This window comes from Aspergillus terreus, genomic scaffold (assembly GCF_000149615.1).
Source record: "Aspergillus terreus NIH2624 scaffold_11 genomic scaffold, whole genome shotgun sequence".
Taxonomy (NCBI): Eukaryota; Fungi; Ascomycota; class Eurotiomycetes; order Eurotiales; family Aspergillaceae; genus Aspergillus; species Aspergillus terreus.
Window position 1 is genome coordinate 910,153 of NT_165934.1, and position 12,206 is coordinate 922,358.

Consider the following 12,206-nt stretch of genomic DNA (forward strand, 5'->3'; position numbering starts at 1 on the left):
ACCGTTTCAAGACTGGGATAAGTTCTTCTGACAGGAGAATTCATCACCAGGTAGGAGTTCAAGAATCTTTCAACGGGTGTGGTTGCATCAGGGCACTTGAAATATGTAAAGCATGAAATGCTCGTCGCTGACGCGTTCCGACTACAACAATGCTCACCTGCTAGCTACCCCTCCTCCTCTCCCACTCTCCACAACAACCAGACACCATGGCCCAGACGACGACATTCTGCTTCCCAGTGAAAGACCTATCAAGTGACGCGGTGAAATTGACTCCATTCGAGGTTAGTCCTTCACTCCTTTGTACTCTTCTCCGAGCCCTGAATCTCATTTACATGCTAATCCGGTTCCAGCCCGAAAAACATGCAACAGCCTACTTCGAAGGCTCAAAGGACCACCCCGAGCTTTACAAGTATATGTCCATTGGCCCGTACGAAACCAGAGACGACTTCATCAATGGCTTTCTGGTCGATCTAGTAGGAAAGCAGTCGCCGGGCATGACCACCTTTGCCATAATCGATAAGAAACGGCCTCCATCCGACGCAGACCCCGAGGGCCAGCTAGCAGGAATGGTGTCGTACATGGCTGCCAGCCCAGTGCATCTATCAGCCGAAGTTGGGTACATCATTATCCTCCCGCCATTCCAACGCACCCACGTCACGACGCACGCGGTAGGCTTGCTCCTTCAGTACGCACTGAACAGTCCCGAACAGGGCGGATTGGGCTTGCGGCGAATGCAGTGGCTTGCAGATCCGCCAAATAAGGCGTCCCTGGCAGCAGCTCGTCGCATGGGCTTTGAGCAGGAGGGTATCCTTCGATGGAATCGAGTCATGGTTGACGCAGAGGCACGCGGGAAAGGACATAATGGAAGAGAGGGGCCGCCTTATGGGAAGCCATCAGATCGTGGCCGGGATACCGTCTACTTGTCGATGTGTTGGGATGATTGGCTAGGGGGGAAAGATAAGCATGTCGAGAGGTTGATGCTACGGCCGATTGTGGTGAAGGAACCATGAAGTTGTGAAGTTATCGTGACACGCCTCTTTCGCAAACGGTTTTAAGAACTAGCTCTGTTTAAACCAAACACCTAGAAACCAAACTCAGAAGAGAAAGAATTCATAACATTTCAGCCCGTGCTTTGGAGAAAATTAGTAAGACACACGTAGCTCGACGCGCCTAAGGCCATCTATTCATCGAACTTCACATTAGTGTATATTAGACAGCATCTACCACACGACCGTCCAGGTCTCATGGACCTCCGTATGCGGGTTTCCACCTTTCCCCAGGCGAATCAACCAAGATGTCTCAGCGAGGTATCAATGCCGCTCTGGTGCAATGGGCCGTTGTTCCCACAGCTTGTAGAGTGTCGGGTCTTTGCTAAAGGATGTCGTCACTGGCGATTTGCAACGACTTTCTGCACTGCAAGATTGGCTTGTTCCGACTTCTTCCTACTAAGTTAATAGCGAGGCTGGAAGTCCCCACAGAAATATTCCCCAGTCTTCACTAGCCACCTCTTCACCGCTGAGGGACTTCTCTTTTCATGAATGAGATCATGTTAGATTGATGGTTCATATTTGTGAATTGTTTCGTCTTCACTATATTTCCCAATCACTCTTTGTCTATGGAGGGAATCAAATCCGAATGAATTCATGATGCAGTCATCAGATGACTAACAGCCTACCTTATTCACTAGATGAGAAAGGTATATATCCTGAGCTTTATCGACAAGATGGATCAGCCCTCACGTCTCTCTCGATCTTCCTCGCCAGAGATCGCAGACGGGTCTCAGGAATATGTCAGGCAAAAATGACCGCTAGACCACCAAAAGTGTGAACACGCTCATGGGACCCTATATGGTCCATATCTGGTTTGACACATCCCCCATGCTGGGAACAATCGTCATGAATCTTGAGGCGACAGCTCCTAATCGGAATGTCCATCTATTCGACGGCCATGGCAAATACCTCGCAGGTATGACGGTCATGTCGTGTAATTCGACTGCAGGAAGCTGACGTCGATGTCTATAGGAATGCGAATCCGAACTGAAGACCGATACGTCACCAATTCCAACTTGTACTCCATGTCCGCCATCGTCCTCGATCTAGAAGATGCGGGATCTTCATCTCCACGATGGGCAATCTATCGCCTTGCCAAATCCAGCCGAACGAAAAACACCTGGTCTGTGAAACGAATGCTCCCACGAGACAATCAGTACGTGGATGTCGGCAACTACGCCGTGCTGACCACCAACGCCTCGTATCTGCGCGTGCAGCAAACCCCGGAAAAAGCCATGCACCGGTGCGTTTCTCCCGAAGGGAAGACCGACCCCAACAGCCTTGTACGTTCCGCACTTCAGAGAGAATACCGGCGTTCTAAGCTCATCCGCAACAGCACACCAAATTCCGCGATAAGGTCCGAGACCGCGATGGAGCGTGCATGATCACCGGAACCCCGCATCCTGAAGGCGAAGACTGGGGCGGTTACGAGAGCACACATATATGGCCTCTGGCGAGGGAGGGTACGTGGAACGCAACGCCTCAACTCCACGGGTGGATCACAGACACCGCTCCTGCGGCTGAGATTGGAGGCTCGCGTCTCTTCTCGCCGCAGAACGGCATCTTGATGAAAAGTGATTTGCACACGAGATTCATCGTCTACAAGTTCTCCATCAATCCGGATGTAAGCCCCTTCCGCTTCTTACGTTATCACTCACTGCGACTGACGGACTGGTGGACAGGACGGCTACAAGGTTACCTACTTTGGCCAGGATGTCGAGCGTATTGGCGGTCGCAGGCTCCAGCGGAATGCGCTGGATCCCGCCAACCCACAGCACCGGGTCAGCGACGGGCTTTTACGGTGGCATTTTCGCCAGGCCGTGCTGAAGAACATGAAGGGGGTGCCGGATGTGTGGCCTGATTGGGAGTTTGATCTGGCTGGCGAGAGCCTGCTGGAGATCATCAAGAGAGGGCCAGATGCTGAGGAGAGGATGGAGTTGGAACTGTTTGGTCGACTGGCGGGGTGGGAAGAGGTCTCGAACGAGACTTAACGGCGAACTCGTTGACTATATCAGGATGTTGAATGGATTCTAAGCGATAGAACTTGGAGGTATGATTGAATCAAGGATTTATGTCGCTATATGCATGGTGACTCGTAAGGCGTGATTATATACATCAAGGTAATGAAAGAAGGGTGGAAGGTGAAGAAAAGTCTAAAAAGGCCAGCTCTAGAGTCTAGTGCGTGTCGGTGGGAGGACGGTAGTTGCCTCCAAAGATACTGGTCACAGTCAGCTTCATCCTAGTGAACTGTAGTAGGGAACATACCGAGCCGTGAGAAAGCTCCACAGTCCACCGGTCTGGGTCTCGCTGGGTCTGCGCTTGGCCCAGCCGTTCTCAACATTGTAGTTCTTGACATCCTGGAGACCAGCAAAGAGGCCACGGCCAGCAGTAGGGTGCTATGATGGTTAGAAAGGTCCGAGCGAGAATGCATCAATGAATGCAACATACATGCTTCTTGTGGTCGGACTCGCGGACCCAGAGGTCAGCGCCGTAGTCGTTCTGCAGGCGGGAGTTGGAAGGCATTGTTGGAGAGTTTGATTGAGGTATGTGAGTGAGATATGAAGGCTTGTCCCTTGGGAGCTGATTGAGATTGCTGATGCAGTGGGTGAAGATGCGACTTGAAGCTGTCGAGGGTATATTTATACCTTCGCCGGAGTATACAAAATTTCAGTCAGGCCATAGGCTCGAGGTCGGCCCCGGATCCGGCCGTGTCGGCCCATCCGCTTGTAGGTTGGAATTCTCGATTGAGGATGAGGCCCCATGGGTGGTCGCATGGTGAAGTGACGATGTATGGGTGGTCTATGGGCTATGGGTGGTCTGATGGGTGGCTGTGAGGCGGTGACATAATCGACGTCAGGCGGATTTCCCCGACCGCCACTCGAGGATTTTTCGGGGGGTTTCAACCTACGCGGTGAAGGTTGTTAACAATCCGGAGACGACGGTCGGACGGTCCCTGGTCGTCGAATTTTCCATTGTTCGATGGTTCGATTCGTTCAATTTCTCGAGTTCATGTAGGGCGGCCGATGACATCATTCAGGCCCGACCTTGACTTGGGAGATAAGGCGTACTACGTACTCAGGTAGTTCCTGGCATTGGTATTGTGACTCGGCGTTGGCTGTATTAAGAGGAATTCTTGCGATTTCAGAGACCCTTGTGTCAGGATTTATAGATAGATTCTGTCCTCGGATGAGAGGGTGATCTGATATATATTCCGGTATATATTACAACCTGCAGGAGTACGGGGTAGTGTGGTGAGGCAGATAGATTGCAATGCGGGGAATTAGATGAAGAATAGATTGAGAGTTCGTGATGCTATGAACTGCATAAGAAGAGATCAGATCAGATGGTAGGACATTTGGTAGTCCGATGTTTATTGTGCTCGGCATGCGAGGCCCTCAGGGATATTACCCGAGCCCTAAGCAGAAGGGGGTGGACAGGACAGAGTTTGTCAGGATCAGACCTCTCGGCAGAACAACCTGGTAGCCTGGTAGCCTGGTAGCATCGAGGATCTGACTCTTTAGCGAAGTTTAGTCGAATTAAACATGCGATAGATAAAGTTGATCTAAGAGCATGGTTGTCCCTTGCGTCTGATGTCACTGGTATTTCAAGTAGAGGGGTGCATCCTAGACACACCAACTAGGTACATACAGGTAGGTACCCAGGTAATTCCCACGAGCGGACAGGTGTGTACCTGCATAAGGGCTGTGTTGGCGGTCCTCTTCCAGCTGTTCTCCAGACCGCCTTGTGTCGCAACCACCACACGTAATACGTATGGGTACTACGGGGGCGGGGATAACCGAACCGTCATCCACCACCAGCGAACCACGTTTCCTAGATAGACTCTTCTCGATCGTCTTTGAGATTAAACAAGTCAAGGGGATGTTCTGTTTTGCCAAGAGGATCCGACCTCGTCCCGCAGTGGAGGAGAGCGATCAGCGTCGACGAGTCCAGACCACGTCGGTTGGACGCTGCAGGTGGCAGAGTTTTTCTGTTTTTTGAGTCAGGCTGGTGCCTGATGATCGGACTGGCGGTGATACTATACGGAGTCGACAGGATATATATCCTCTGTAGATGACGACAACAGAATATTCTATTCCCCAGGCAGTCGGCAATCGGTAGTTGACCGTTGACAGCCGGAGACTGGCTGGCTGGAGTGCATCAGCTGAGATGAAACAGAGGATGGAGGACACTGCCAGACTCCGGACTAAAGTGAATCAGGGGATTAGGTTGGCTATCCGATAGTGGGCGCCATGGCTGGGCGTTATTTTGGAGGAAAGCAAGTGCTGGAAAAGGAATACGAATACCCCTGAACGGCCGGCGATTGGGGGGAGACGGTGGGGACGCGGAAATGAGGGTAATAGTAGAGTATGTATACCATAGGGGAATGTACAGGTACCTAGATAGGTACTACTCTTATATGAAGGAGAGATAAATGTGTATGACAGTCAGAATGAGCATGTCTATTATACCAATAACACTTCAACTGGCAACATAGTAGGTATAGAAAAAGTACTATAATCATAACAACAACAACAACCACCATAATAATACTACTAGTAAGGAATAATATTAACTCGGCGGGTACCTGACCCCGCCTGGGCCAATCCATGGACACTTCCCACGTTAGTGCGGGTGTTTAGTTTGGCCGCTAGTCACGATGCCCCTTTTCCATATGAACCCATCTTTTTCGCTTTTTCTCCTCCTATTTCCTTCTTCATCTCGCTCCCTCCCTTCCCCTCCCTCATAAGCCTCCTCTACCCCCCCTCTCCAGCCGGAGTTGTCGTTTCGTTTCCCTTCTTGTTGACCACCGCTTCACTCGTTCAGCGGGCATTCCTTCGTTCCCAACTTACTCCCCCCAATACCATCACCACCATGAAGGCTGCCATTCTGGCCACGGCGGCCGCCTTGACCGGCTCCGCCCTCGCCGACGTCGCCCACATGCGCCGCGGTCATGACTCCTTCCATCACCGTCGCGCCATGCACGCCCAGGAGCCCGAGGAGACCTGTGGCTGCACCACCGAGGTCATCACCTTCTACGGATCTCCTACCCTCGTGCCCATCTCCACGCCCTCGGCCACTCCTACTCCCGCTCCCGCTCCCGAGACCACCAGCACCGAGGAGGTCACCACCACTCTCCACTCCACCAGCACCAGCACCGTCACCGTCACCGCGACTCCCGAGACTCCCGAGGTGACTCTGCCTACTCCCGGTGTCACCAGCTTCTCCTCCACCGGTGTCTACACCATCCCCGCCACCACCCTGACCGTCACCGACACCACCACCGTCTGCGGCGCCACCAGCACTGAGCTCCCCAGCGGTACGGCCACCTACGGCGGTGTCACCACCGTCGTCGAGACCTCCACCACCGTGGTCTGCCCCTATGCCACCGTCAAGCCCAGCGGCAGCACCGTCACCAGCGTCATCGAGACCACCACCTACGTCTGCCCCAGCGCCGGTACCTACACCGTTGTGCCCCCGACCACCACCTACGTGCCCACCAGCACCGTCATGGTCTACCCCACCCCGGCCACCTTCACCCCGGGTACCTACACCCAGGATGCGCAGACCGTGACCGTCACCCGCACCGACTACACCTACGTGTGCCCGACCTTCCACCCTGAACTGCCCTCCAGCTCCGCCCCGGCCCCCACCACCAGTGCGGTGCCCACCACTACTGCGGTGCCCACCTCGACCGTGGTTCCCTCCAGCACCACCTCCGTGCCCGCCTCCAGCTCCAGCTCCTCCGCCGAGGTCCCCCAGACCACCGGAAGCGGCCAGATGGGTATGACCTACTCGCCCTACACCAACGCGGGCGGCTGCAAGTCCAAGGCCGACGTGCTGCAGGATATTGCTACCATCAAGCAGAAGGGCTTCACCCACGTGCGCGTCTACTCGACCGACTGCAGCAGCCTGGAGTGGATCGGTGAGGGTGCTAAACAGCAGGGACTCATCATGATCTTGGGTGTCTACATTGACTCTTCCGGCGTCTCCGGCGCCCAGAGCCAGGTCACCGACATTGCCAACTGGGCCGAGTGGGATCTCGTCTCGCTCATCGTCGTCGGTAACGAGGCCATCCAGAACGGCTACTGCACCGCCAGCGAGCTCGCCAGCTTCATCACCTCCGCCAAGCAGGCCTTCAAGGCCGCCGGCTACTCGGGCCAGGTCACCACCACCGAGCCCATCAACGTCTGGGAGTCGTCCGGCTCCGCCCTGTGCAGCTCCATCGACATCCTCGGCGCCAACATCCACCCGTTCTTCAACTCCGAGGTGACCGCCTCTCAGGCCGGCAAGTTCGTCCAGAGCCAGGTCGACATCCTCGAGAAGATCTGCCCCGGCAAGGACGTCATCAACCTCGAAACCGGCTGGCCGAGCAAGGGTTCAGCCAATGGCCTCGCCATCCCCGGCACCTCCCAGCAGTCCGAGGCCATTAAGTCGCTTCGCAACGACGTCGGCGCCCTGTCCGTCTTCTTCTCCTTCTCCAACGACCTGTGGAAGTCCCCCGGCGCGTTCGACGTTGAGCAGTACTGGGGTTGCATCGACCAGTTCTAGATGAGGGTTGTGTGGCGTGATGTGGAGAGGAGGGTGCAGTGATGGAGTGACTTTTATTTGTTTATTTTGATCTATATTTATTTTGATTCCGTTCTCCGGCGTCGAGCCGCTTCCTTCATCTGTCCATGTTACGTAGTCGATACGTCTACTTTGTATATGCTAATTATGATTATGGAGTAGTAGCTTCATTCTGTATACAACCTTACTGTACACTGCATACTGTCCTAGTACGGGCGATGGCACCGCTGCAATCATATTAGTATCTGCGACCGGACGCATGGAGTTGGGGTACTCACCGCGTCACTTCCACACACCAACGGCTCGCAACAGGTATAATTGATGGTCGAGTTGCTGCACCATCTGTCGTTCAACTGTGTTTCTTCGTCAGCGACGTCCGTCATAGCCATTAATGTCCCACACCTACACCAATGCAAAGCTTCTGGGTTCCCAGTTCCGCAGGGACGGCGAGGGCGGTCGCAGCCAGCGCGAGGACGGCGAAGAAACGCATGATGATCACAGCGGATGATGGAGGGACGTCGGATGAAGAATGAAGAACGTTGGACGAAGCGAAGGGAAGGGCACGGAGGGGAATGCAGGTCCGGAATGTGCCTGTGTGCGTGGTTAGACGTCATGCTGCGATCATCCGGACACCCTACGTACCTCTATATGACAGTCGAATCGAGACGATGAATTGATGGAAGGGAATGGGGATTGGAATCGGTGGGATGAAAGTTGAAGAAAGATCAAAACAGGAAGAAAGGGATGTCGCTTATATCGGGGCCCTGTAACTAGCAGCACGCAAACATCCTGCGGCTCGAAATAGAACAGCACAAACAGACGGAACGGTGAAACACCCCCGCTGATCAACACCACGACTTGCGCTGACGGGCCCGTTGCAATGCAGCCCAGCGCGATCGGCGGCGATGCCTTGATCTCAACGACTATCGATGAAGTACTATGAGGACAGCCCTGGTCCGATCTTCAGGGGTTGTGGAATCCATATGTCATGCTATTACTCCGTACGTACGTACAGTACATTCATATGCCAGATGCAAACAGTCAATGACAGGTGATGATTATCGAAACACGAATGCACGCTATGATATTATGATTACTAGAAAATCCCGAACCGTTTCTTGCCATCTACACAGCGTTAGTTAGTACTAATCATCGGTAGGGATGGTGCCAGGGGATAGGTCACGTACCCCGTCGCTTTCCGTCAGCGGCCTGCGCTGGATGCTGTCCCTCGGCGGCCGCGCGAATGGCCGCAATGCGATGCTTTGCGCGCTCGTCGCCCTGGTCCGCGGCTTTGACGTACCACACGTTCGCCTCGAGCGGGTCGCGCCGACAGCCAATGCCCATCTCGGTGAAGTATCCGACCGCATATTCTGCTTTGGCCAGGCCTGGATCCAGTTAGTACAGGTATGTTCTGAGGAGCCCTGAAAGATCCCAACGAAAGGGAACGAACCTAAATCAGCCGCCCGCTTGGCCCACTCATACGCCTCGTTCTCGTCCTTCTCCAGCACCGGCTCCGCCCCCACCAGATACCACGCGCACAGCGCCATCATGGCCAGCGCATGACCGCCCTGCGCGGCGCCCGTGTAGAAATGGATACTCAGTGCCGGGTCGCGCGGACAGCCCAGCTTGCCATGCTCGTAGGCATCGCCGAGCCGGTAGCTCGCCTCGACGTGGCCGAGGTCCGCAGATTTGGTAAACAGCTGCGCGGCGTAGGCCGGATCGGCAAAGACGTCGTCGCCGTAGCCGGACTCGTGTAGCAGGCCGAGCTCGTACGGCGCCGAGTTGTACTGGGCGTCGGACGACTCGGCGGCGCGCTTCAGCCACTTGATGCCCTCGCGGTAGCGCTTGCCCAGCCCCATATCGCCGGCGAGGCAGGCCTTGGCCATGCGCAGCATGGCGCCCGGGTGATTCTTGGACGCGGCCTGGCGGTAGAACTGCTGGGCGCGGGCGGCCTCAACGCGCGTGCCCCAGCCGAACTCGTAGCAGAGTGCCGTGCGGTAGCACGCCTCGACGTGGCCGTGCTTGCTGGCTGCCACGAACAGCGGGAACGCCCGGTCGTAGTCTTCCTTGCCCTTGCTGAAGAGCCCCGATGCGTACCCGTCCGCCAGGTAGTACTGTGCGAATGGGTAGCTACGGTCGGCGAGTCGCTGGAGGATGGACTTGGCCTCGCGCAGGAGGCTGGCCCGTGTGATCTCTGACCCCTTGCGTCCGTACACTTGCGCGACTCCGTCGTCTAGCGCCTCCGCCGGCATCTCACGCATCGCGTTGACCATGAACACGGCGAACTCGTACTGCACCGCCGGGTCGTCGGTTTTCTTCACGTTGGCCAGGTACATGTCAAAGGTTTGCTTGTGGCTGAGCAGCGAGGCATTGTTGCCCACCGACGAGCGGAGGTGCGCGTTGCTGAGCTGCGCCGGAGCCGGCCCCGGCTGCGGGTAAGAGGTGTTGAGGAGGTCGACAAACGAGACCGGCCGCACGTCCGGGGAGGCCGTGGAGTTGCGTGACGACGACCGCGCGTGCAGGTACGGCGAGGCCTGCGGCGAGCTGCGGCGGCCCTCGCGGTCCCGAGACGTACGAGTACGCAGAGCGGGGCCGCGCGGGGCGGAGGTGCCCGCTGGAGGTGAGGAAGTTCTCCGACGAGCTGGTGGCGACCGAGGCGCGCAGCCCGGCCTGCGAGGTCTGATAGGGGCGGTGGTGGTACTGGAGGGGTTCGTAGCTGTCGCCGACGGCGGGCACGCTGTCGAGGCTGCCCCGCGAGGAGCCGTTGTTACTCCCGGCGGGGACATCGCGCTCGAGGGTGGAAGAGGAGCTGGTGTTGACGAGATGGTCCTCTTTCGTCTGGGGGTCGACGACGGACCAGGAGCCGCTACTGGCCGGGGTGTGTCCGAAGCCTGCGGACGGGTCGGTGAAGCGCTGGGCGGCGTAGGAGTCTCGGCGTGGGGGGAATTGCGATTGCGGTTGTGCATGGGGCGCAGCATGGCTCTGCGACTGGTCGCTGATGGTCATGTACGAAAAGGCCTCGGTTGGCAGCGGCGGCACGTCGTACACGTCCTGGGGCGGATGCTCTGAGTCGGGAGACTGGGGGACATCACCGTTGACCCTCACAGGAGGAACTGCGGAATGACGGTATTCCCGATCATTCTTCAGCCCAGGAGGAGAGTCTGGTAGAGGTCTGCGGGCGACCACCTTGTTCAATGGTTGTTGCGGGGTGGATCGGGGGGTGGCCTCCTGATGAGCGGACGACACTGGCGGCGACGAGCGGAGATAGACGGGAGGAGGCGAGGCGACGGGTTGAGGGTAACCGCCGGCGACAGGACTGGCCATGGTGACGGATACACGGCGCTGTCGGCGATACTCTCGAACAATGAATCAACAGACGACACTCCGAATCGATCCGGGTCTGACCTGTACGGAGCAGACGAGGACGTATGGAGGAGACTCTATGAAAGGGACATAGAGATGGGGATGATCGTGGAGCAACTGGGGGATGGTCCACTTGCTGGAGCGACAAGGAGGAGAGCGTCTGGGATGGGTCAGTGAGGGAGTGGAGGAGGGAAAGGAGGGGGTTTCATCTTTACCGAGTTGCAGGGAGGAGAGGAGGAGTCAGAATCCAAGATATTTGGAGTGGAGAGGGAGAGATACGTAGACAGAAGGAAGAGAGAGAAAGAGAGAAAAGAAAAGAACCATGGATGGTTATTTTAGGTACCCTACCTACTCTGGACTAGCTACCTTGTTGTACCATACGGGCTGTTCCAGCGGCACATCGCTGGTACCTCCTCTCCCACGCTTTCTCACGGGGTCTCGGGGTACCGGCGATGCAACAAAGAACGCGGTTATTTTTATCCAGGCAGCCATACGGAGTACAATAATGAAGGCGCCGTCTGCAGGAGGAACTCATCCGTCATCTTACTCAGACCAGACGAGCCGCCGTCCAAAGCCTCCTCTCGCTTGAATTTTCTAGCTCCGTCCAAATTAATGAGACATGCCGAAGTTCTAATCAGCAGACACACCGAGTTTTCCGCCAGTTCCCCCCTAAACCGCCCCCAAAGGGGACTAACTCGACGCTATCCAGGACTAACGGTGCCCCAAGATGACTATTCTCCAATATTCGCCCTCGGTCTTGCCACGCTTCCGGTCGGCAGAGAGGGAACTCAATTGCCTCGATCGGGAGAACCAGCTCGTCTTCCGAAATCATCGTCTATCTTCTGTCGTGTCTCGATCCACCCGTCTATCATCTTCTCGGGCTTTCTGAGGCTTGGGGCTGGAGTCTTAGACTGCAGTCGTGGTGGCTGTGGCGGCTGAAATCGGTTCAACCACGTCTCGTAAAGAGTCCCTTCCCATCGGAGGATATTTGTTGTGTCTTCTCGCCTGACGAACCGTGGGTATCAACCGAACAGGGTTTCCCCACTGGATCCATGAACGTTAGAGTTCACCGCTGCAGGAGAATACGATCTCCAGAGCCAACCTAGACGCTCCTTCCTGTCAGATATATACATCTGCTCCGTATGCAGGAGCTGCGATCATTCATCCCTGTACTCCATTCGCACACAGACCGCCTGGCGGCTCCATCCTGCCCTGCACCCTGGATCC

General features: G+C 55.9%; 4 protein-coding genes across 4 annotated transcripts; 3 read left to right on the top strand and 1 right to left on the bottom strand.

The window, feature by feature from the left end:
• Positions 1-206: 206 nt before the first annotated feature.
• On the top strand, positions 207-1,010 carry ATEG_07753 (GNAT family N-acetyltransferase; the record flags this gene model as incomplete). Its single annotated transcript, XM_001216374.1, has 2 exons — positions 207-281; positions 351-1,010. The coding sequence occupies 2 exons, from the start codon at positions 207-209 to the stop codon at positions 1,008-1,010; spliced, it is 735 nt and encodes a 244-aa protein (XP_001216374.1).
• Positions 1,011-1,847: 837 nt separating this feature from the next.
• Positions 1,848-3,040, top strand: ATEG_07754 (HNH endonuclease signature motif containing protein; the record flags this gene model as incomplete). The annotated part of the gene is made up of 4 exons (XM_001216375.1): positions 1,848-1,965; positions 2,022-2,332; positions 2,386-2,673; positions 2,732-3,040. The coding sequence occupies 4 exons, from the start codon at positions 1,848-1,850 to the stop codon at positions 3,038-3,040; spliced, it is 1,026 nt and encodes a 341-aa protein (XP_001216375.1).
• A 2,881-nt stretch (positions 3,041-5,921) lies between these two features.
• btgE (putative cell wall glucanase (Scw11)) lies at positions 5,922-7,598 on the top strand (the record flags this gene model as incomplete). The annotated part of the gene is made up of 1 exon (XM_001216376.1): positions 5,922-7,598. The coding sequence occupies one exon, from the start codon at positions 5,922-5,924 to the stop codon at positions 7,596-7,598; it is 1,677 nt and encodes a 558-aa protein (XP_001216376.1).
• A 1,114-nt stretch (positions 7,599-8,712) lies between these two features.
• Positions 8,713-10,940, bottom strand: chs3 (putative chitin synthase activator (Chs3); the record flags this gene model as incomplete). Its single annotated transcript, XM_001216377.1, has 4 exons — positions 8,713-8,741; positions 8,804-9,001; positions 9,067-10,045; positions 10,080-10,940. The coding sequence occupies 4 exons, from the start codon at positions 10,938-10,940 to the stop codon at positions 8,713-8,715; spliced, it is 2,067 nt and encodes a 688-aa protein (XP_001216377.1).
• Between the last annotated feature and the right edge of the window lie 1,266 nt (positions 10,941-12,206).